Raw genomic sequence first — 26,694 nt, forward strand, 5'->3', positions numbered from 1 at the left:
GAACCTTCTGTATGACCCTAGGCACAAATAAATCTCATTGTCTAGTTCCCCATTCTGATATTTGCACACATCACTCTACTTGATATTGCCATTCAAGATTAGCCTCATATTTAGTGCTGAATACTATAGCTGCTCCTTCCTTTCTCTGATTGTTATTGTTTGAATATAACATTTTGTATTTATTTCTTTGAAAGATTTCACCAGTTTTTGTTTCAGTCGCACCTATTATGTCAATCTGGTACTTGTATAATTCTTCTCCTAGTTCCATTTCTTTGCCTTTAGTCTTCTTATGTTTGATAGTAATGATCTTGAACTCTGGTGATGTTGAGTTGGAATATGTTTCAGGATTTGTTCCAGTAGCTGACTTTTTGCTGTTTGCCCTGGTTCTCTGGCAAGAACAATGGTGGCCTTGTATAACGGTGATGCTACAGCTGACATTCTGTCAAGTTGTACCTTCATTTTACATTGTGGTTTTAGCCAGTAAGAATACAATTTGGTCAGGTAAATCTCAAATTGCCAGTTCATCCTCATTTGTTCAGTACCCAGATAGATACCTAACTGGGTGCACCACAAGAAAGAGAGGATTGGACAAGTTTCGGTAAGGAAATACCGTGAGTAGACATATTACTAACTATTATAATAATGGAATTAACTCACGTACGTTATTCTTTATTCATAGAATTTTCACCTGAGTATCACAGGCATCATCAGTACAGGTAGAAGGCTAATTAAACACTAACTGTTATATTCACAAAGCATCACCTAAGTAGCTAATGTTAAATTTCCTAAATTTATTTAATTATTTAGTTATTTAATTATTAAATAATAATTATTTAATTATTCAATTATAATAATTTTAAAAAAAAAACAATTTTTTTTTTAAATTTTAATTTTAATTTTTATTTTTTTTTATAAATATATATATGTGTATGCAATTATATGTTAGGAAAGATTTGCTGCTTTATAAAGTACTATCTCCCACAAGGGGGAAAGACTTAGACCATCGGATCTGTTTAGGTTAGGGGAGTGAAGTAATGTTTCACATGTTTCTTTGTATAGCCGTTCCATTAGGAACCGACTTTTGTGAATGACTTTTGTCTTGTTCCACTTAACTCTATGACTGGTGTTGATGGTATGTTCTGCAATTCCAGACTGTTTGGGTTCAAAGTACTGGATGTACGACTGGTGTTCTTCTAACTGGGCCTGAGCAGATCTTCCTGTTTGTCCGAAATATGATAATGCACATGAATCAGCAAATATCCAGTTGTCTTTTTTAAAAAAAAGACACCTGGATAGCTGAGATGTGGGAGCTTGTCCTTTGGAGACATTAGGAATGTGGAGATTTTTCTAATGGGTCGAAAAGCCACACAGATATTTAGTGGTTTTAGCACCTTAGCTATGCTTTCACTAACCCTGTGTACATAGGGGATAGGTATACGTGTAGGTTCTTCTGTACTTGAAGAGGATCTATAAGCTATAAGAAGTCCTTCATAAAAGGAGCTTTAAGTAGTCGTGCTCCAGCATCCTCATCAAGTACAGAAGAACCTACACGTATACCTATCCCCTATGTACACAGGGTTAGTAAACGCATAGCTAAGGTGCTAAAACCACTAAATATATCTGTGTGGCTTTTCGACCTATTAGAAAAATTTCCACATTCCTAATGTCTCCAAAGGACAATCTCCCGCATCTCAGCTATCCAGGTGTCTACCAGATTCCCTGCTCGTGTGGATTATCATATTTCGGACAAACAGGAAGATCTGCTCAGGTCCAGTTAGAAGAACACCAGTCGTACATCCAGTACTTTGAACCCGAACAGTCTGGAATTGCAGAACATGCCATCAACACCAGTCATAGAGTTAAGTGGAACAAGACAAAAGTCATTCACAAAAGTCGGTTTCTAATGGAACGGCTATATAAAGAAACATGTGAAACATTACTTCACTCCCCTAACCTAAACAGATCCGATGGTCTAAGTCTTTCCCCCTTGTGGGAGATAGTACTTTATAAAGCAGCAAATCTTTCCTAACATGTAATTGCATACACATATATATATATTTTTTTTAAAAAAAATTGTTTTTTTTTTTAAATTATTATAATTGAATAATTAAATAAATTTAGGAAATTTAACCTTGGCTACTTAGGTGGTGCTTTGTGAATATAACAGTTATTGTTTAATTAGCCTTGTACCTGTACTGATGATACCTGTGATACTCTGGTGAAAATTCTACAAATAAAGAATAATTTACGTGAGTTAATTCCGTTATTATAATAGTTAGTAAGAGGATTGGATATTAGGTCAGAAACCCTGGTCAGTATTCTGCATTCCTTTAAAAGCCATGTGGAGGTCTCCTCTCAGTTATACAGCGTGGCCCATATATATTATAACTGACAGTGGAGAGATAAGTCTTGCCTTACACCTGATTTAACATCAGACCATATTCTTGTACCTCCTTTAATTCTAACTTGATTTGCAGCTACAGTACAAATGTATAATGTTCCATGTATACCATACAAATATGGTATTTTGAACATTTTTCTTCTTGATGCCTTATTGTATTATTATTTTATTTATTTATTTTTTTTTTTTTTTTTTTGAGCTCAAGATTCATATTATGTTCCCATTTTTAATACACTGTTTTTCTTAAGATTTAAATGTGGTCTTAGCAAACTCCTCTTTTACCTAATATCCAGCTTATTCTTCACAAATGTTCTATTTGAGAATTTTGCCTTTAAGAAAATCTCATAATTCTCGCATTAGTATTATTTCTTTTTAATGCAGAGTAAATTAATACAGTGAGAACTTTACTCTAGTCATGTAGAATTAGACTTCATGGACAAGCCTTGTGGATTATGTAGTATAACTGCTGCAAAACTTTTATAGTCATATTTCATATTGAATATCACCTGTACCAGCTATCTTTTTATATTTCAGGTTTCTAATTTATTTTTCTATCTTGCTCTGAATCATATTCCTGTATTTTCCACCATATTTCAATTATTTGTTATTTCATTTAATATTTTTTCAAAGTAATTCTTGTTTTCAATTTTTCTGTCATGTTTGTGTTTTTTTTTTTAATTTAATTTATGGTTACCTCCATTTCTAAGCTTCTTTGTTTCAAAAAAAAAGGAATCTTTCCTTTGCAATGTAAACCTATAGTCTACAGCCATACTCTAGAGACCAAATATTACTTTTCAAGCTAATTTAGAACTCCGGTAAGCAGGGTGACATTCTGAAACAGATCAGTTAAAATTGTCAAGTAACAGAAGAATTCACATTAAAAAAAAAAAATGTATATATATATATATATATATATATATATATGTAGAAAGTATTTTTACCTTGGGTATAAATATGTTAAAGATACCAAGTAATTTTAAACCTGGTTTTACTCCATTTCCCAAGTAAGCAAACAGACTAAAAGTCAAGTTTGCGCCTGCAATTGATGCAAGTCTAACTGATCCCACAGGTAGTATTTAAAATTAATATACTTATTCTATATTCATTCCAAAATCTTCTTGTGACTTTTGTTTCTTCATGTGCTTAATTTGTTTAGTCACTGGATACTTACTTCAGATTTTGCTATTTGGTCACTGAGATTTGATGGTTGTGTTTAAACTGTTCAACTTTCCGTAATAACATTTGCATCTACAGTTCTCATGTGAGAGTTGTTCAACTTTGATTCTTTACAAAACTTTGTAGACTTTTTTATTTTTCCATACTAAGTCATGGTTACTACTTATTTCAAATCCTGTTTTAAACAATTTGAACACATCATTATCAATAATGGCATAAACTGATGAGGCTTTTCAAAGAAAAAAAATCAGCTCGTCTTGAAATGATTTATTCAGGAGACACTTCTTATTTCTCTTTTTAAGTTTACATTACCATTTTCCTTTATAAATTATTATAAATTTATATATTTATGAATTGTAAAGAATTCATTTTTCATGAATTCTTTACATCCTCTGTAATGATTTTCCTTTTTCTGAACTTTCAATGAGACCATAATCACAAATACGAGGGCGGTCTGAAAAGTTCTCTGCTTCGACCAGTGGTCGATATCGACCCCCAGGGATCGATATAACATTGTTAGGGGTCGATTCAGGCTCATGGGTCGATAGAAATATATAAGACATCATTGTACAGGTAATACTTAATTCGGTTAACTTGAATTATCTCCATCCTGAATGACAACGCAATTAAGAGTGAATTGTGGGAACAGCGACATGAATAGGACCTGTACGATGGAGCAAGGTCATGAAAATAATTAGAGGCCAATCAAGTAGGCCAAAATTACGTAATAGTAAAATAGAGGGGGTCGATAAAAAGTCGAGAGACTCTAGAAGTTTCGCGACCCCTGGCTTAGACCATAGATGGCAACACTATCGGCAAGATTTTTTTTTTTCTAAGTTGGTGCATCTGTCATAAGCATCCATGTGAAATTGCAAGTCATTCTATTATTATTATTATTATTACGGGCAACTCTAAGGAGTCCATAGACTCATCAAGGGAGGCCCTAACATCATGTCAAGAACAACTATTCGACATTCACACAGTATCTATCATACTTTGCCTTGAACTCATTTACAGTCATGGCACCCACAACAGATTCTGGCAACTTATTCCACTCATTCACCACTCTCTAAGTATAAAACCTAGCTCTAACCACACCCTTGCTAACCACACTCTTGCCCAGCTTCCATGTATGGCTCCTAGTCCTCCCACCACCAGTCCTATTCTCAAAAATATCTTCTGAATTAATCTTATAGAAACCCCTTCAGTAATTTGAATGTCTCAATCATATCACCCATTTTCTACCTATCAACCAATTTCTGCAACCCACAAATCTTCAACCTGTTCGATGATAGCAGGTCTATGGAATGAACCTTATGAGAATAAGGTTCATTCCATAGACCTGCTATCATCTTGGTCACTTGTCTCTGGATCCTCTCCACCCCATCGATAAGAAACCCTGGCGCCCATATCTGGACACAGTAGTCTAGTGGGGTCTTATCAAGGCTCAATACAGAGGAACAATAACCTGTTTGTCTCTGCTTATTAAAGTATTTTTCAGCAACCAAGTGATTTGATGAGCTGATTTAGCCACTTTTGCGATGTGCCCCCTAAACTTCAACTCCCTATCCACCAATACTCCCAAATCCCTGGCATCATCAATCTCCTAGAGTACAGTTCCACCAATATGATATATTGCTGCTAATCTTTTCACCCCAAAATGCATAACCTTACATTTTGCCAAATTAGATTAACATCCATTCTCCTTAGCCCAGTCCTCCAAACTATCCAAATCATCCTGCAAAATTTTGACATCCTGTGCACTCATTATTCCTCTATCCAACTTTGCATCATCAGCAAACAAATGAACAGTTCTTCTCAGATCCTTTCCTATATCGTTAATGAACAAATTGATCAGTAGTGGTCCAAGAACAGAACCCTGTGGCACACCACTAGTCACAGGCCGTCTTTTGGACTCTACTCCTGAATAAACCACTCTCTGATATCTCTCCATCAACCACCCTCCTATCCATCTCACCAACCCTATATCTATCCCCATCTGCTCCAGTTTACTGTTTAGGGTTCCATGTGGTATCCTGTCAAAGGCCTTAGCAAGGTCCAGATGAATCACCGTAAACCCATTACCCTTATCCAGTTCAGCTGTCACTGTGTTATAAAACGTGAGCAAGTTACTGAATCATGATCTACCCTTCACAAAACCATGCTGTTGCCCCCCCCCCCCATACAGTATCCCATTTTCATCTATCCAATCCTGTATTTTCCTCTTGACTATTTTCTCCAAGACCTTGACAATGATTCCTGACATGCTGATTGGTCAGTAATTTACAACAGCAGTCTTGGATCCTCCTTTATGCAGTGGAACTATTTTCCCCTCTTTCCACCCGCTTGGGACTAACCCAGACCTGAGACTCAAATTAAATAAATTGGTCAAGGGCACTGACAATTCTTTAGCCACTTCATGTACACACGAGCCGGTATACCATCCAATCTCACGGATGTATTGACATTGAGGTTTTGTAATTGACTATTCACCTCCACTTCATTCGCCACAGTTCCCTTATAAGCTGTTGGTTCTTTCATTCCTGCAATGTCACCACCTGGATCATATACTCTTGCAAAGTGCTCGCTTAGTATCAACTGATTCAGTTACCTCCCTACTATTGGCATTCTTTAAAATCATTCTGCCATATACATTTTTTCTTTTACTTGCAACATATCGAAAAAACTGTTTGGGATTCTCTTTAGCCTGCATGGCTAATGTTTTTTCATAATCCGCTTTTGCTTTTCTTACCACACTCGTTACCCATCTGGCCTGTGCTTTATACCATTCATGTGCTTGCCGATCACCTTTCTTCTTAAATTCCCTTCACAGTTAGTTGTTTCTTTTTTTGCAGCTCAAACTTAATGGTGTTATTCATCCATTTAACCCCTACTTGATTTATTATTCAGACTCTAGGTATACAGTCAGCCATTGCCTCCTGCAAACCCTTCTTAACCACCTCCCATGCACTATCAACATCCAGCTCTTCCAGTTTTACGTGCCATGGCACTGAACCAATCAAACTCCTAAGCTTGTCATACTTACCAGCCCAATAATTCCACATGTACCCTGTCTTAATTGTAAATTCCACACCTTTAGCCACCTCCCAAGTCAAGACCCTATGATCACTCTCACCAATTGATGCAATGTGGTCATATTCGTTACAGCCAAATTCTCAGATGCAATTACTAGGTCAAGCATTCTCTGATCCCTAGTATTTTCCATTACATGCTGTCGCAGATAGCATCAAGTAGTTCATTTTATACAGCTGTCTGAAGCAAAAGTGTTGTCTGTATCCCTTGAAATGGATAAAATTGAGTATCATGCGGTTATAAAATTCTTTGTAAAAGAAGGTTTAATGCCAAAAGAAATTCATTTGAAGTTCATAAACGTTTATGGGCACTCTTCTCCTTTGTTTTCGACAATTAAGAAATAGGCTGCCGAGTTTAAACGTGGCCGTACCAGCCTTGAAGATGGTCCACGTGAAGAACATCCAAAAAGTGTAACAACACCAGAAATCATTGATCAAATGCTTAATATAGTATTGGATGACCGGCGAGTCAGAGTGCATGAAATTACTGAGACTATGGGCATTTCAAAAGAATGTGTAGGATATATTTTGCATGAAGAATTGCATATGAAAAAGCTTTGCGCAAGATGGGTTCCGTGCTTGCTCACAGCAGATCAAAAATGCACTTGCATGAAAATCTCTGAACAGTGCTTGGAGAGGTTTAACAAGAATAAAACTGTTGTGCATCAATTTATTACTGCGGATGAGACTTGGATTCACCATTACACACCAGAATCCAAACAGCAGTCAAAACAGTGGACAGAAGCCGGTTGTGCAGTGCCAAAGAAGACAAAGTCAGTTTCATCAGCAGGAAAGGTCATGGAATTCTAAAGGCATTTTGTTTATTAATTATCTTGAAAAGGGTAAAACAATAACCGTTGAATATTATTCTGATCGTTTAATCAGACTAGATGAAAACATTTGTGAGAAAAGGCTCGGTTTGCAGAAGAAAAAATCATCTTTCATCAGGACAGTACACTTGCCCACAAAGGTGTTTTGGCAATGGAAAAATTGAGGGATCTGCACTATGAATTGTTGGAACATCTGCCCTATTCCCCAGATTTGGCTCCATCTGACTTCTATCTCTTCCCAAAACTAAAACTCTTCCTCGCTGGTCAGCGTTTTTCTTCGGATCAAGAGGTGATTTCTGCTGTCGAGGGGTATTTTGCAGATCTTACTGAGAATCACTACAGGGATAGGATAATGGCACTGGAGCATTGCTGGAATATATGTATAGTCTTAAGGGAGATTACGTTGAAAAATAAAAATAAATTTGAAATTATAAATTTGTTTTTTCATTGTTAGGCCGAGAACCTTTCAGAACAACCTCGTATGTCATTTCTGGTTTGTATTTTTTAATTTGCCATCACTCTTCTTGAAATTGGTCTCCATTTAAAAATGTTATAGCTACTTGCTACTTCAATTGATGATCCTTATTTCTCATTTTAAGTTTTACATTGCCATTTTAATTATTCTAGATTACCTGAATAACTCATCTTAATTCATATAGGAAGGAGCTCCCTTTTTTTTTTTTTTTTTTTTAGAACTCCAATAAGCAAGGTGGTGTTCTCAAACTGGTCAGCGAAAATTGTCTGCTACCAAAAGGATTCATGTAAAAAAAAAAAAAAATTAATATATCTGTTTTTATATTCATTCCAAAATCTTCCCATGGCTTTTATTTCTTCATGATGTGCTTGGTTTGTTGAGTCACTGAATGACACTATGACATTCTCTTTCCCTAATTCTTCCACTAGTTCTAATTTTTTTCTTGTGCTAGTGCATGTTTTCAGTTCTGAGTTAAGGTTGTTCCAGTAGCTGACTTTTTAACTGTTTACCCTGATTTCATGATAAAAACAATGAGATATATATATAACTGGGCACTTCTCCAACTGGCATGATATTTGATTATGTTGTACTGTTATAATGTTTATATATGTATTTCAGCCAATATCAAATACAGTTTTGTAGGTTAAATCCCAAATGCTAGCATACTTGTTTATTCAGCATTTAATTGGATACTTAGTAGTGGGATACGCCAGTCAAATATAATCTTTGGTTTAGAAGTCCTAGTAGGTTTCCTGCTTTCTGTATAGATTAATTTTCACTTTATAGAATAAAATAATTGTCTTTGTTTTTTACCAAGGCAGATATGATGTCATGCTGTATGAAGTTTATTACTGGAAGTTTGCAGTGTGCAAGTAAATTGATTAACAAGATTGCTATAGAGGAATTAATGATACTGTTTTTGCTATTGGATAATATATGATCCAAGTGCCAGTATTTAAAGTCATATTTACACATAGCTATAGTATGTGTAGTTAAAAAAATAAAATGTTTTAAATCACACTAAGAATAGAAGTAAATGATCTGTTATTAATTATTACTAAGGCAGTATTATTATAATTTTGGATACACACTTCAACCCGAGAAGTTTTCAGAAAACCAGAATGTTGTGAAGCATATAACATTCCTTCTTTCACATCATTATTACAAATCCATACTGGCTGTGGTTGCCATTATTAAGAGTTATGTAATGCAAATAAAATTTGTAATACTGTAAATACAAATAAAATTTACAATGTGTGTACATTTCATATTCTTTACACATGATATAAGATATCATTTTAACCTAAATGGGAGCTAAATCTATAATGTGTAAAGAATAAAATTACTCCGATGAACTAAAGTTGCATCGATCATTCTCAGATAGAAATATCAGTTTTTTTTCCTCCCTAAAACCTGAGTTCTTCCTTCCATGACTCGAGGAATAGTTCCTTATAAGGAGTTCACTACAATTGTTTTTTATAGTTAGAGCTGATTGTAGTATATGCATTGTGACCTAACTACCTTGGCATTAACTCTAAAACATGTCTCTGATTCTGGTATTCCCAAAATTCTAAGATATATAATAGAGAACTTAGTCTTCTTAATTTCACCAATGTGGATTAAAGCTTTTCAAGGCTTCTAGAAAGATTCTTTCCATAGAGATGAAATCTTAAAAAGGAGTGGCAAATGTTCATAATGATACATTATTTAGGGACTTCTTGCAAAATTACATTACATACATTATCCTACCAAAAGTAGGATAATGTATATATAGTATAAAAGTCATGGGGTATGTGCATATATGAACAAAACATGTCTTATTGCGGAAATTAATAATGTGTTGTCCTGCCTTTGGCTGTTGTTAATTCTTCTGTGCATTATATGAAGATTTTTTGCTAATTTCTGGTAGAAAGTTGGAATATTCTCTCCTCTTCCTTTAAAGAATTAGTAAGTTCCACTAAAAAAAGTCATATTGACTGTGTCCTGATTCTGTATTCTAGTTAATCTTATGTTCTCTCAAGTTTCGGTTAGAGATCTATGCCAACCACTGCAGTTTTAATTAGCTTAATATTGCATTTTCAATTGCTTTGTAACGTGGAGTGTTTTTGTGGATGATGTACACAATTGTCCAAGACATCAGTATAGGGATTGGTGGTCATGATTCCATACTCGGTAATAGGTAAACCTAATCCTTACCATGAGAAGCAGAATGATGGTCTCATACTGGCAGAAACTCATCTGCCACCTAAATATATTTTAATACTTAGCAGATTTGAACTTGTATTCTGTAGATTAGAATATGGAATATTCACTCAGTCACTCAGGTTATCATATTGAATTCATATTTACTTCTCGTCAAATACATCACATCTATAAAATAAAAATTTGGTGACCAAAACTCAAGTTGCACTTTCTGCTTGTTCAGTAGCTAACTTGGAACAAATGCAAATTCTGCCCAACATTAGAATGTCATTCTTGTATTTTGGATGGTATACCAAAAACTTTTCTAAAATTTCTTGATGTCTAGAGGAGGGTATTTTGGTTAATTGATTCTCCTCCACATACTCACTCCAACTGAAGTCTCACAGACAACCTCTTTCTGCTATATGTACATTACTCTTCCATTTTTTCTAAACTTGTAAAAACATGAACAGCAACTAATCCTTTCACTGTCCATATACAAGCCTATTGAATCTTTTTTTTTTTCACTTCATTCCCTCAACTTATGTTTTCAAAAACAGTCTTCTTCTTCAAGGAACTGTTCACAAACAAAAGCGTGTTCCTTTTCTTCAAATAACCTCTCATATGTGGGAATTCACATATATATTTATAAGAATGACATAATTACTGTTGTGATGCCATTTAGGTCCATAGTGAAATTTGCATGTTTATAATTGAAACAGTGAGGTAAAAGTAGTTTGCAAAATTATGTCACTTTTCAAATTTACTAGGGTTCACTATAATCTCTTAAATGATTTTGAGTAACTCTTCATCCAAAAATATTAGCCTATGAAATTGTTCATTTAGTTTCCTCTACCTCTCATTATGAGCATCTTATTTCATGTAGTAACAGGGGTAACATTGATACTGTGTTTGTGTTTCACATTAATTTTTAACATGCTTTTTTTGATTGCCTCTATAGAATCCATCACTACCTGTACAATACCCTGAAGAAGATAAAACTTGGAGACATGATGAAAGTGTGATTTATGGTTCCAATAAAGAGAATGACATTAGAGATTTTCATCATTTTAATTTACATGAAAGGATTTTTGATGGATTGGAAAATGTAGGCATACAGGTGCCCACACCAATACAGGTATAACTTATTATTTTTTTATCTGATTAATCTCAAGTTACTAACAGTTTCATGGTCAGGAGTTATCATTAGTTGTTTGTGAAATTTACAACTTGATTTTATTTATTGGAAAATTGCAAATTACGTGTGATTTCACCATGAAAATTGTGCAGTAACACAAATTTAAAGATGAAAACATGAGTTTGCTATCCAAGATGTTACCTTTCTGTTTTTCACTTTGGCATGTGTTGCATTAATTCGACTCCTATTAATTCGGTTTTGAAATTCAAAGGGAAGAGTTTATTGCTGTGGTTTCACAATAAAAGCAAAACTAAAAATGGAAATCATTACTAAAAAAAAATTGATATTACTAACTAGTTGTACCATTTATAACAGATTGTCTCTAACAACAAAATATGAATAATGATTTGAAGAATCAGCAGTATATATATACTCTGCAGATTAGATGAAAACAGCAAGAATGCTTCATAATGATTATGTAAATTATAACATGTTAATAATTGTTAACGCTAACCACTCAGCCAGCCTGGTTGGCCGAGTGGTTAGCGTATCTGCTCTCCAGCCAAAAGGCTACAGGTTCGAATCGCATCGTGGGCACGGATGTTTGTGATTGTCTGTGAAAACATTAGTGGTCGTGGTCGCCAGTAGATGGTGTTGGTGTAGATGATGAAGGTAGTTGCGGTTGGTGAAGTAGTGGAGACAGAGAGCTGTAGAGTAGGTGCCCTCCCTCGATGAGTCTTCAGACTCCCTGGAGGTGTTACATAATAATAATAATTGCAGAGAAAATTGTTAAAAATTATATTAATACGTACACTTCCGTGCGCACACACATACAAAAGATTTTAACTTCTAGAAAAAAGATCCATGCCTAAAATATAAGTTCATTGTTTATATTCACTAAGTTATTTCTAATTGTGATTTGCTTTTTAAAATCCATTTTCAAACAATACTGATTCATTAGAATTTATGCAAGATGCATTATTGATGTATTTATTATATTTTTTTCATGGTAATCCAATACATGAGAGAAATTCTTCAACCTTGAGTACATTAACTGTGGATGAGCAGAACGTTGAGAGGAGAGAAACTGGTTAACAATGGACATGAAATATATGACGAGAAGACTGTTTTGAAATGCAGCAGCAGGGAATGAATAAACAGGAAGATAGAATTTGTTCGGCAAGTTTGGAGTTGAACTCTAAGGAGTGTTAAATAGCTACTTTTTTGGAGGGACTTTTTTTAAGTCTTTCTTTGACCAGTTCCCAAGTTAGTTAATCTCTGGCACAGGCAAGCGGATTTTTTTCTCCTGAGTTTACGGGATGAAAAACTCAGGTTTTTCATCCCGTAAACTCAAGAAATCGACCGTAGAACCCACATTATTTCAGACAGTAACATATGCTGTTAGGGTTAGGTACCGAGAGATGGCAGCACTTGTTTGCTTTTCGGTCTCTTCATCGGTGGCTGCATATAATTAGTGATAGACGTGGGCGAGCTATCTCTGATTGGCTACTGATGGAGATTGAACTGCCCATTCAGTCTCCAAAAGCTAGATAGGGTTTAAAGGCCTCACCTACTCCCTATACAGAAATACAAACGGCATTAGCATATTATTTGTTATTATTTATATATTTATTATATAATATATACCATATTTGCGGCATATAAGATGCACTTTTTTCCTTTGAAAATAGGTCTGAAAAACAGAGTGTGTCTTATACGTCAATGCTCAGTTTTTTATTACTTTCATTTCTGGAATTTTTCCAGAACAGAGAAAAATTCCATTTCTGGAATTTTTCTCTGTTCCGAGTTGCGCAATTTCTTTCTTGTTTCCTTGCGGTGTGTGAGAGCATTCCATTTACGTTATGCATTCCAGTTACTGGATTACATTCTAGTAGTCCAGTTATCGATAGATAACATTTGGTCTAGGTGCTCTGACGGACTGTTGAAGAAGCCTGCCCTGCCCTGCTAGTATGGGATCAGTTTCATGCTCACAGAACAGAAGATGTTAAAAATAAACTCAAGGAATTGAGTTTATTTTTAAACTCAATTCCTTGAGTTTTCAATTACAGCTAATTGAAAACTCAGTTAGCTGTAATTCCAGGAGGTCTAACTAGTCAGCTTCAACCTTAAGATGTCTGTATTAATAAACCATTTAAGGGATTTATGAAGGAGAAGTGGAACACTGCATCCAGAAGACTGCTGAAACTCAAAATCGGAATCCAGCAGTCTTCCAATTTTGAGGTTATGCCTCAAAATCGTCTTCCGATTTTGATACAATCTTCCGATTTTGAGGTTATGCCATCAGGAAGATGGAAGAGGCCTAGCATTTCACAAATTTATGAGTGGGTCAACGCTTCATGGGATGCTGTGACAACTAAGACAGTGGTTAAATCATTTAAGAAGTGTCGCATTAGTAATGCACTGGATGGTGCAGAGGACAATTTGTTGTATAAGGACTCAGATTCTGATTTAGAAGAGGTTTCAAGTGTCTCTTCATTTAGCTCTGGAGATGAATTTCTGGGTTTTGATGAAGGAGATTAAAAGGTGGGTACTCTTTCTTAGTTAGAGTATGTATTTGTTGAAGGTAGACGTACTTATTACTTTATATTTGAAATACTGTAAATTAGTTATAATATTCAGTGATAAAGTTTTTATCCTAAAAAATGTGCACAAAAAAGCGGGTGCGTCTTATATGCCAACAAATATGGTTTTTATTATTATAGTTTTATTTCCCTTTATATATATATATATATTATATATATATATATATGAAGTAAAATGATGAAAGCCATTGTCTAATCATATGGAATTCAACCTTGTGAACAAGTCTTCTCTAAGTATAGCCACTACACAGCATTTATGCCCCATCGCAGCATTTTAGGTGAAATATCATATACTCATCTGCTTATTTACATTTTATGTTTTTGATGTCTTTTTTTATCTCAAGTATTGATATATACTGTTGGTCATCCTCTTGGATATTGTCTACTACTGTTTGTTTACCTCACTTAATTTTTCACATCCCAAAGGAAGTACTTCATACTTTTCCACAGTATTTATATCTTCAGTTTTTATATGAGTTTTAGGCTCTTTGATTCTGGCAATTTGGGATTTAGCCGACCAAATTGTATTCTTATTGGCTTAAATCACAATATTAAATTATGATACAACATGATAGAATTTCATGCCGATTGGGGCGTTGCTCAGTTAAACAAGACCCCCGTTGTTTTCACCAGGAACCAGGGGAATAAGCAAAAAGTCAGCTACTGGAACAAATCCTAAAACACACCCCAACTCAATATTACCAGAATTGAAGATCGGTACTATCAACATAAGCAGCCTGAATGGCAAAGAAATGGAGCTAGCTGAAGAATTAGATAAGTACCAGATCGACATAATAAGGGTGACTGAAACAAAAAAAGACCAAAACTGTTGAGCTCTTTCTGAGCAATAAATACAAAATGTTATATTCAGGCAATGACAATCAAGGAAAAGAAAGAGTAGCCATAGTATTCAACACAAAATACGAGGTTAACCTTCTTGAATGGCAGTCAGTCTCAAGTACAGTAATGTGGGCAAATGACAATGGGGAACGGGACAATGAGACTTATTTGTGCCTATGGTCCTACAGAAGGCTCCACTTAGGTAGAAATGGAGGAATTTTTTGATGCTTTAGAAAAAGCAACTGACACAATGAAAAAGGAAAAGTTGGTCCTTGTTGGAGATCTAAATAGCGGAGTAGGAAATGATTGTGAGACATACAAAAATATTTTGGGAAAATTTGGAGAAAAGAGCAAAGCTAATAATAATGGCAAATATCTGTTGGATTTCTGCTCAGTACATGGACTGGTTATTACTAACACCATGTTCCAATATAAAAATGTGCACAAATTCACATGGAGAGAAGAAGCAAGGAATAAGTAAAGTCTCATTGACTATGTTATTGTTGATAGTGATGTTTTCTCCCTGGTGCAGGACACCAGAGTGTACAGAGGATTTGAAATTGGAAGTGATCACTATTTAGTCTTAAGCAGGATAAAATTGAATTTCATATTGAAAAGAATAACATGTAAGAAAGTTTTAAAATGAATAAAAGTTGAGCAGCTCTCAGATGTGAACTGTAGACTAAAATATACAAACATTATTCTAGAAAAAATGAGAGAGTTTGAGAACAGGAATCAAACCTTGGAGATTCAGTGGCAAGCTCTGAAGAAAACATTGATTGATTCTGCCAGAGAGGCATGTGGTGAGGTTGTCTGCAAGGATAGAAAAATCAGAACTCCCTGCTGGACACAGGAAGTTAAAAAAGCAGTGAAGGCAAAGAAGAAAGCTTGTGCTCTTAGAGAATACAGAGACAAATGTAAGAAAGCTAAACACTGCATAAAACTAGCTAAACTAAAGTCATGGGAAGACTTTGGTAAGAACATAGAAAATAAATATCAAGAAGGTGGCAAGATATTCTGGAGGTTGTTGAAGAAGCTCAGAAATGGAGCAAAGAGTGCTGTAAAAGGAATTGGAGATGATAAAGGTGATATGAAAACTGGAGAAAAAGATATCCTTGAAGTATGGAGTAATTACTTCGAAAAATTGCTAAATGAAACTAGCAGTGATGACAGCACAGTGATAAAAAAACACTGACCAGGCATGCAATTAGGAATACATATCCATGCTTGAAGCAGAAAAAGCCATCAAAAGTCTGAAATGTGGAAAGGCTGCTGGAGTAGATGATATTAGACCAGAAATGCTCAAGTATGGAGGTATAAAAGTTTTACAGTGGCTGCACTGCATAGTTCAGAGGGCCTGGACAGAAAGATGAATTCCAGATGATTGCAGTAGAACTCTCATAGTACCCATATATAAAAAGGGAAATAAAAAACTGAATGTGAGAATTACAGAGGTATTTCTCTACTGAGTGTTCCTGGTAAGATTTATGCCAGTATACTTGAGAAACGGTTGAGAAGGGTTGTGGAAAAGAAGCTTGGTGAGAAACAAGCTGGATTCAGGCCAAATAGAGGCTGTCAGGATCAGATCTTCACTTTACGACAAATAGTGGAGAAATCATGGGAATATAACAAAGATCTCTATTTGAGTTTAGTAGGTCTGGAAAAGGCATACGACAAGGTGCCAAGAGAGAAGCTATTCAAAACGCTACAGTTGTATGGTGTCAGTGGATCATTATATCAAGCAATACTTGGTCTTTATTTGAGTTGTAAGTCAGCAGTTAGAATTGAAGGAAGTACAGGGAGATGGTTTAATGTTAAATCTGGTGTCAGACAAGGACATACATTATCACCTTTGTTATTCATTATCTATATGGAATACATTATGAAAGAAAGTGGTATTAAACCTGATATCGAAATTGAAGATGTTAATGTCAGCTCCTTGCTTTATGCAGATGATATTATATTTCTAAATAAATCTGCTACAAGTCTGCAAGATTCCCTGACTAAATTGAGATTGAGTAACTGTTGTGATAGATAGGTATGAAGGTCAGCAATAATAAGACAAAGATAATGAAAATAGGCAGAAGCATTGAAAATATCAGCTGCATTGTGAATGGAGAACATATAGATCAAGTAAAACATTTCAACTACTTAGGCACGATTTTTAGTGAAGATGGTAAATTAAATATGGAAATAGACAATAGAATTAACAAAGCTGATATGGTAGGAAGTAAACTGAATAAATTTATATGGAATAAGAGAGAAATTAGTCAAAAGACTAAATTAGCTGTATACAAGACAGTGTTCAAACCAGTTTTAACTTCTGGATCTGAGAGCTGGGTCAGAAGTAAAACACTTGACCAAAGACTAGAAACCACAGATATAAGAGTCCTGAGAAAGATTATGGGCGTGAACAGATGGCATCAGTGGCAATATCATATTAAAAACGAGGATATTAGGAAAGAACTTGATATTGTCAGCATCCAGGAATGCATTAGCAGAGCTTATCTCAGGTGGTTTGGTCACTTAAACAGAATGGGGGGAGGAAAGATTAGCCAAACAAGTGTTCTCTGCTAGGTTGGCAGGAAAAAGACCCAGAGTAAGACCAAGGTATAGGTGGATTGATATGGTAAAAAGTGCCTTAGAAGATCATCATCATCATCATGCGTATCAAGGATTTAGGCCTAGCATGGCCTGTTCTGGCCTCAGAAGGCATCGTTTAAGAGGACGTCGTGGTTTTCTTTTTCCTAATGGCTTGTACTTTAAGGCTTGTTTTGGTAATATTTCTGTTTTCATTCTTTGAACGTGTTCCATCCATTTATAAATATAAGATCTGACAATGTTCTAGCTTTGACAGGTAATAGATTGATTTGGCAGAAAATTGTAGGTAAGAAGTTAGTAATGATGTAAATTTTTCATGTAGTACTATCATATCCTGTACACCCCTTGAGGGTAAATGTCAGGAATTTGATGATGATTCTTTTATGATATATTTCCTCCATTTTTAAGCTTTAAGAAAGCCAACAAAACTTTTGCCACCATCATAATACTTATTTCCAAACTCTTTTTATGATTTTTGTTTAGCTTCTTTCACACATCCCTTAGCTTTTCTGCATTTGTCCTATTTTCTCTAAGAACACATACTAGCCATAAACTTTTTAATATGATATCCTCTTTTCATGGATGACCATCTTTAACATTCTGTGTCTATGGTGAGTTCTTATTTTTCTATCTTTGCAGTCATCATCATATTCTTACTTGGCTGAATCATTCACTTCTCATTCCAGATTTTGCCAATTGGTCTCTATTTTTAGATGTGGTATTTAAACTCCTTTACTCTTTGCACAATAATATTTGCATATCTACAGTTCACATTTGAGAATTGTTGAACATAGATTTTTATCAAAACTTGTACTTTTTTTTTTTTTATTGTCATGTGGTTGTGTTAGCATAGGCAAGAGATGTAAGTCACCTGAAGAAAGAAGTGATGTTTGATCTGTACTGGAGATCTAAGTGTCATAAAAGGTAAGGGAAAGTAAAAGTGAGATCTTTCTTTTGAGAAATAAGATGGGATTGTGTTTTGATTGTACTGAAGTTCACTAACCTTTCCTCATTCCATATAAATGCCAAGGAGATCAGTGGTTAAGACATTAGTTATAGAAGAACTTGAAGTTTGGATCATTTGACTGCTACGAGGTTTATTGAATGTAGGCAAACGGAGTGGAGTGTTCTGTCATTAGCAAAACTTTGGATAAGATTTGAGGTTAGTGAAAGCAGGTTATTTTTGTGTTGCAAAAAGAGTACGGAAAAAAATAAAAATGGGTATCCCAGCATTTTAGAGGAAATCTAAAGAGAGGAAACCATCCACTTGTTACATGTAGCAAACTACCAGTGAGAAAATTGGTGATCCAATTGTGAAGTGTCAAAAGCAGATTGTAAAGATGATAGCCTAATAAGGAAGCCTCTCACATTAGATCATATGTTACTCTGCTTCTCCATTGTTTTTAAGAGTTGGTGAGGGTGAAGTGAGATGATAGTCTGTTAAATAATGAATATACTAATAAGCACATATTGTAAGCACAATATGTGCTCCATTGAAAAGGTATTGGAAATGGAAAGATTCCCTCTGTACTAGAATACTTATTGGTATCCACGCTATTATCTTTTGTCTCTCTGGTGAAAGGTCATTGGAGATATGACAGTTAGCCATTTTTAGTTATGCATAGTAATTTGCTTTGGTTGTTTGTAGAAGAGTTGAAGGAGTAGAATTATGCCAAGAGATCAACCTTTTCTTTGAGTGGTATTACAATAAATACCATCTGGATGCATGGAAGGGCAGAAGTTGTGTTTAGTGGCCTTAGCAAGGGACAACCAGAATCCTTATTCCATTTGCACTAGAGGCAGGTTTTTGGCATTGACACTTCCAAATTCTAATGTGAATTTGTTGATGGTTTTGTTACAGAAGTTAAGAGCACCAGTGCAGACTGAATGCAAAGCTGGAATTTTTTGCTTGAACCAGTTGAGCTGAATTTTTATCTTGGACTGTTATTCAGTCACAGCAAATGCTTGAATTGGAAGAGGGCCATCAAAAAAGGAGGAATATAAATCATAGTGTTCTCATTGGGTACCATAGTACCATAACAGACTGAGAATGGATAGGTGAAATACTTCCTCTAGAGAAAAAAAGAATGTTGCCTAGTTTCCAAGAGCAAAGCATCATTGTACGTGCAAAGAACAACATTTCTAAATTACAAATACAAATTGCTAATTGTTTTCTGTAAGCTCACTTTGAATATAATCTTGAATTTCTCTGGAAGGTAACTCTAAAACTACTTACCACTGTCTTTAATATTTATCTATAAATTGATATGCATTTATATCTGCAAATAGTTAATTTTTTCTTGATTTTAATTTTTTAATTAAATTTTCTTTGGATACTTAGGTATTAGCAATTCCAGAAATATTAAATGGTCAGAATGTGGTCTGTTCAGCAGAAACTGGTAGTGGAAAAACAGTTGCTTATTTAGTTCCAATTTTTCAACGTCTTCTCACCAGTAAAACGTATTTAGTGAATGATTCTACTGCTAATAGTCCAAGAGCTCTGATAATATGTCCTGGAAGAGAGTTAGCAGAACAGATTGCAGTAAGTATTACTCATTAAATAAAATTCCATTGTGTTTAGTCTCAAAATTGGAGCTCACTTGTGATCATCTTGTTTTGCACCTGGTGAAAATATTGATAGATTATGTTCGAAGTTTGTTCTTAGCTGATGAAAATAAATTTTAAATTCATTTAATTACATGAGAAATAAATTTATCATGATATACAGGGTGGTTCAGAATTCCACATACAAACTTTGGGGGGGGGGATGAGGTAGAGAACATCAAAATCAATCATATTCACATAGGAAAGCATGACTGGAAACGCCACCCAGAAGTGATAGGTGGCGCTGTTTGCCAGCACTCCAAATCAGCAATTGGGGCTTCCTCATTCAGGCTTTCGACATCATACGAAGAACATGCGTCGTTTTATGAGCGCCGAGATGGCAGACATGCACCTCGTTTGCCATATTATGTATCCAACTACTATTGAACTGTTCAGTTATGCCTAATAAAGTTTTTTTACACTGCTTACTGCCTTGTGTTATTTCTGTATCTTTGTGTCCCTGTTAGTACCTTAGGGTGGCATTTCCGGTCATGCTTTCCTATGTGAATATAGTTGATTTTGATGTTCTCTACCGCCCCTCAAAGTTTGTATATGGAAGTTTGAACTACCCTGTATATATCTGCAGTTATTATCATCAACACTTCCTGGTATGCATCCTCAAAAAGGATACAGTTGCAGTCTAACACAGTTAAGTTTCATTATTATGAACTTTCTTACAGTTGTTTCAAGATTATTTTATTAATTAACACATTTCTGGTATGTCATCTTAAGTGACCATTATTATCTTAAATTTGTTCTGCCTACACACTCCTGATTGCTGATAATGTTAGTCTGCATTTTCATTTTTAATACATTTCTGCCATTTAAGTTATCTGTGTTTCCCCAGTTGGAAAGTTTTTCTGAAACTTCCCAACTGGTGATCTCCACTCTTTGATTATTGGTTGCCTATAATAATTATAATATTGTAAACCTATAGTCTCATAACTGAATGACCTTTCATACAGTTATGAGGCAGTTTTTATTCATGGTTAACATGAATAAAAACTGGGGTTAGCATAAAATATTTATCTCTAACCCAACTCTTAGCTCAATATGTTAAAATTGGTTTGAATACTATATTATATGCTGCATGTTTTGTGTTGAATTGTTTATTCTTTATATTAAATATTTCCACATTTAATTTGTCATTTTACTAACAGTTGCAACTAAAAAGCTGAAATGTTTTACATGTTCTGCTGAATCTATTAAAAATGTAATTGATGTTTTCTGTTTTCCTGCTTATTTCCATAATTTTTGTAAGGCTAATTTTCATACTAGTACAGTAGTTATTCAGCTTAGTTAAGGAGTCATGAGCAGATTTATGTAATGTCTCCAGTTTTAATATGAGGTTTAATGTTACTTTCCTTTATAATTTATTCTATATAGGTGATAAAGTAACAGAGAAAGCCCACTTGCCATCTTGCCTCTGATTTAACATCTGCATAATTCTGTACATCCTTCAGTTCCACTACTGGTTTATGTACAGTAGGCACTCACTATAGTGAACCCATAGGGATAGAGAAATAGTTTGTTATAGTGCAAAGTTTGCTACACCGGATTTAAGGGGAGAAAAAAAGACTTCCTGTACCCATCTTTCTTAGGAAATAAATACCCAGGAACGTATTGTCATTCAAATTAAGGGGATAAAAATCCCTTATTATTTTACAGCCAGTATGCGAAACTCTGGGATCGAAAACTACGATCTAAGAGTTTCGTGCCAAAGAACTATCAGCGAATATAAGCGTAAGTGAACACATGGTAGTACAACACCAAGGCAACTCGAAGCAAAGGTGGAGCAAGTTCTCTCACTATCCTTGATATTTTCTCATAATGTAAAACACAGCTCCTAGGAGATGTAATACTGCCTTACATTATGAGGAGAGGTCACTATCCAGACCACTTCAACCTTTTTTAAGGTCTCATCAGTGAGTAGGTAGACCTGGATGATATCAAAGTTTAAGTGAAAAGAACTTACATACTTTCACTATACGAATGCCAGAAAGGTGTCCCCATATATTATAACTAAGATAAAAAGCCAAACGGCTGGGTAGTGACCTCCGCTCATAATGTAAGGCAGTATTACATCTCCTAGGAGCTGTGTTTTACATTATGAGAAAATATCAAGGATAGTGAGGGAGCTTGCTCCGCCTTTGCTTCGAGTTGCCTTGGTGTTGTACTACCAGGTGTTCACTTACGCTGCTTGGATTCGCCGATAGTTCTTCGGCATGAAACTCTTAGATCGTAGTTTTCGATCTCAGAGTTTTGCATACTGGCTGTAAAATAATAAGGGATTTTTATCCCCTTAATTTAATTAACTTCACCAGAAAAAAATAGCCGTTTGGGTTTTTATCTTAGTATTGTCATTCAGTTGGATAACTATGGTTTTTGAACTTATTTTATGCCCAATTTTAGTAGTTCTCTTAGGATCATTACTCCACTCAGAATTACAAAATTCCTATTTGATACCTAACCTGTGTGGGTGGTTGATTTTATGTTTGTGAAGGAAAATTGCATAACCGAGAGGAAAACAACAGCCTGAACCCAACTCATTGCCAAAAATAAATAAAAATAAAGTGAATATCATATGATCTGTCTACTGATTAAATCAGTAGTATATATATAACACGAGATTTGTTTACTTTTTTCCTATATATTTATTAATATATTTATATAATATATGATATTAATATATGTTAAATATTTATATTTTTAAGCCACCTCTCTTCTGATAAGCATTTGGTGGTTTCACAGTGAGTGATGAAATACATCTTCCACCTAAAGATGTTCACAAAATATTCATGCTAAAGTGAGATTTAGTTCACAACCTGTTGGCTGTGAGAGCTTCTGCTCTCACAGCCATCAGGTTGTGAACTAAATCTCTCACAGCCAACAAAAACTAACCTATAGGTTAGTTTGGGTTTATTTGCATTCGTTGCTTATTTTCTCCTCTCCTCCATATTCTGGCATCGTCTTTTTGTCTGATAAAGTACTACTTTTTGTTAATGTATATATCCTTAGGAATATATATATAAAGTGTGTGTGTGTGTGTGTGTGTGTGTGTGTGTGTGTGTGTGTGTGTGTGTGTGTGTGTGTGAAACATGCAAATATGTAATGGGCGAAGTTTTCTCTGCTTCTGCGATACACAAAAAAAATCACAATTTGTTCTTAAATTTCATTCTTTTAGTTATTCCTTCCTCTCTCTCATCATTTATACTATCAGTATACATAAAAAATGCAGTACATTTAAATTGTTACATAGAACAATTTAAATGTGGTTAAAAAAGAATTAAGCTGTTAACTTTGAATTAGATAAATAATATTGTCAGGATCTCATTCACAGAAAGTTGAAAAAAGTCCACTTCATCCACTTACATCATTATTTTTATTTTTTTCATTTAGGATGTTGCTCAGAAAATAGGAAAGTGTTGTGGCTTAAGTGTTAAGTTGCTTTTAGGAGGACAGGGGACAAACGTAAGAATTTCTTCTCATTTATATAATATTGCTGCTACTGCTGTACTTGTTATTGGCAATAATTTTAAATCATGTTTAAGAAAATATAAATAACTATTAGTCAAAGTGATGTACTAATAAAAATGAGAAGAAAATGTAAAATTTTGTAGAGTGACTTTTTTTGTTATCCGTAAGACACTCATATTGGTTGATAACTCTTCTGTTTGGAATTTTCTTCCTTTTTGTATCTTTTCTAACTTAAAAGTTCATCATTCTGAGCTTTCCTAGTTGAATGATTGTTAGTGGCTGTTGATATGAACCTAAACTTAAATTGAATTATAGGCATCATCAGATATCTCAAAGCATTAACTTCACTGAAACTTTAGTTCAATATACTTGCTTATTTTTTTTCTTACTTTTAAAATATGTTTTAGAAGTGAGCATATTTGTTATTGTGTATGTATATAAGAATATAAAAAGTTTATCTTACCAGAGATATAAAAAAATAGGTTATTTGTTATAATAAATTATTAATTTAATTAAAACAGTTAGATTCCACGTATTTTAGAGTATCAAATTGAAAAGTATAACAATTTTACTCGATATTTAAAATTATATTTCATTATGTTTTGTAATATGCATTTACCAAGTAGTTATTCACCAGTTGGCACCTAATGGAGCACCACTTTTGTTCACCTTCATTTAAGATGGTGTGTATATCTGGACATATGCATATCTTTGGGTGTGTGTGTATCATCATCATGTAGTGCTGTCATAGTAACCTGAACACCCATTGTGGATACATATCAGGAAAGTGATGATGGTGGTGATGTGTGTGATGATGATATTCAGCCTGTATCTTTCCCACTGCTGGGTAAAGGTCTCTCCCATGGGGAGGATTGTTGGGTCCACTTCTCCCATGGTGACCTATTCCATATTGGAAGAGTATAATATATATATATATATATATATAGTATTATACACACATATACATAACTGCAAGAAGTAAGTAAATAAGAAAACAAATATACCATATGTTAGAACCTTTGGTGGGTAAGCTTTGCATTTAAAAAAAAATTGATAAAAGTTGCCCCTTATAAAAAAAGGAATCTTATTAATTATGCTACAAAAGTGCATTTAAGCTTGTTTTGGGAAATCGACAGGTAATTGTGCCATTTTCTCATCAAGAACTTTCAATGAATTTTTCTAAAAAAATTATCTGCAGCAAGCATTGCTACTTGATATGGATAACTTCTAAAAATATGAAGCTAGCATCCTATGCCTATTTCTAAAAATAGAAATTTCTTAGTTAACTAATAACTTCCATTATGCAAAACAAGCCAGATAGTTCAGGTCTTTTTAGATGAAAAAATTATCTCTAACAAGATCACTGTATCTTAAAAAACCTCCAGAATCTCAGTGTCATTTCAAGCCTTCCTGTGGAGCAGAAAGCTCTGAGAAAAATGTCATGCAAGAAAATCATTTTTTATTGCATTTATTGGTTTAATCAATATCAAAGATTGGTTATCCACTAAAAATTATTCCTGTTGTAATTGATAATACATGTCATTTGGTGTGATCTGTAATAACAGCTGTTTGGAAGATCCATTCACTGTAAAGATGGACGCTAAATAAGGCTATTTATTAGCATCTTTACTCTTCACTATTCTTCGTTGCAATTATTTTTCATTTCTGATGAAAAGCTTTCTTCAGGGGTTGAAGTACCCTATAGGATAGAGGGTGAACATTTTTTTAACTTTCATAGATTTTTTTACCTTAATAATTCTCTAAGAAGGGGAGATAAAAGTCAGTTTATCTGGATCAGTTTGCCTATTCTGAGGGATGAAAGGGATGAAAAACCAGAGTTTCCAGGTGAAAAGCCCTGTGTATGAGACCGGCTAACCCACCTTTAGTCAAAAGAGACCAGATAAGGTTCCTCACGTCATGGATGGGAATTCTTCATCTATGCTGACTGAGCTATGGAGGCTCTATCTATAATAATATGGGTGAAATTATTCTCCCAAGGTACTGGGGAAGTAAAATTTTTTTTGTGATTAGTAGATTTAAGTACACACACACACACACACACACACATTAGATATTGTCTATAAAATCGCAATGTTTTGTGACTCTGGTGTGCCCCAGAGAAGAAAATAGTGTCTGGGAAATGCTTCCTGATCATTAATGTTTCCTAGAAACACATCTATTGTAAAAAGTCATGCAGATCAGAGATTGGCCTAATTATTATTATTATTATTATTCGTGACACCTCCAAGGAGTCTGAAGACTCATTGTGGGAGGACACCTATTGTACAACTCTCCATCTCCACCACTACACCGAACCTGTACTACCAATCAACAACATCAGCGCAATCTACTGCCCACCACAGCTAATATTTTTTGTCTGTAAATTGCATGTGTTCTGAAGGAGCCGATTTGTCTGTATCCAGGATGAAAAAACCGAGTTTCTGGGAAGAAAAACCCTGCTACTTCTGTATGAGATTGGCTAACTCACCATCGATTGAAAAATCGAAATAATCAGTCATGATAGAGCCTCCGTAGCTCAGTCGGTATAGATAAAGCCCTTTGGTCAGAAAGACCTGGGTTCAATTCCTGTCTATGATGTGAGGAACTTTATCTGGTCTCTTTCAACTAAAGGTGAATTAACCGGTAGAGGTTTTTTTTCACCTGGAAACTTTAGTTTTCGTCCCTCAGAAGGTAAACCGGCCCGTGAACACACACACACACAGATCTAAGTCATAAAATGCATACTTAATCCCTCATTAGGAGGGATCAACCAGTCCTAAAGGACTGTGGAGGATAGGGAGAACCCAACACAAATAAATAAAATAAAAGTCATGATGACTACAACATCCTAAAAAGGATACTTGCAGGACAGTAATTTAGAATTTCAGTACTACTAATAATAATAATTCATGATAAAATATTTCAAAAACCTATTAAAAACATGCATATCTATCAAAATAATCCTTACATGATGGAATTTTTTTAATTATAAATTGGTTTCAGTGCCTTAAAATTCATTAGAATTATCTGAATTACTTTTTAAAAAAAAAAAAAACTAATAATTTGTCATCCATTGAATTTTTAGGTATAAATTTGTATGGGAATTGAAATATCAAGTGTTTGTTTCACTTGTGATTGAGTTACATTTATGCAAACATCTGTAATTACTCAAGTGTTTACTACTTGAGACTTAACACATATCCAATATGTTTCACTTAATTAGTAGTGCTCAGAAAAGTTGAGTATTTAGATTATGTGAAATTTGTTCTTTCCATT

The 26,694-nt window shown here is 34.5% G+C and overlaps 1 protein-coding gene across 4 annotated transcripts in view; it reads left to right on the forward strand.

Moving 5' to 3' along the window:
* Positions 1-26,694, forward strand: part of Dbp21E2 (putative ATP-dependent RNA helicase Dbp21E2) — a 154,781-nt gene that overhangs the window by 26,934 nt on the left and 101,153 nt on the right. For all 4 annotated transcript variants that reach the window (XM_090399301.1, XM_090399298.1, XM_090399299.1 and 1 more), the window contains exons 4-6: positions 11,117-11,293; positions 19,679-19,879; positions 23,341-23,412. In XM_090399301.1, coding sequence (XP_090255427.1) covers positions 11,117-11,293; positions 19,679-19,879; positions 23,341-23,412 — 450 coding nt within the window. The remainder of the gene's footprint in view (positions 1-11,116; positions 11,294-19,678; positions 19,880-23,340; positions 23,413-26,694) is intronic.

This window comes from Typopeltis vanoorti, chromosome 10 (assembly GCF_054136105.1).
Source record: "Typopeltis vanoorti isolate ZY-2024b chromosome 10, IOZ_Tvanoo_1.0, whole genome shotgun sequence".
Taxonomy (NCBI): domain Eukaryota; kingdom Metazoa; phylum Arthropoda; class Arachnida; order Uropygi; family Thelyphonidae; genus Typopeltis; species Typopeltis vanoorti.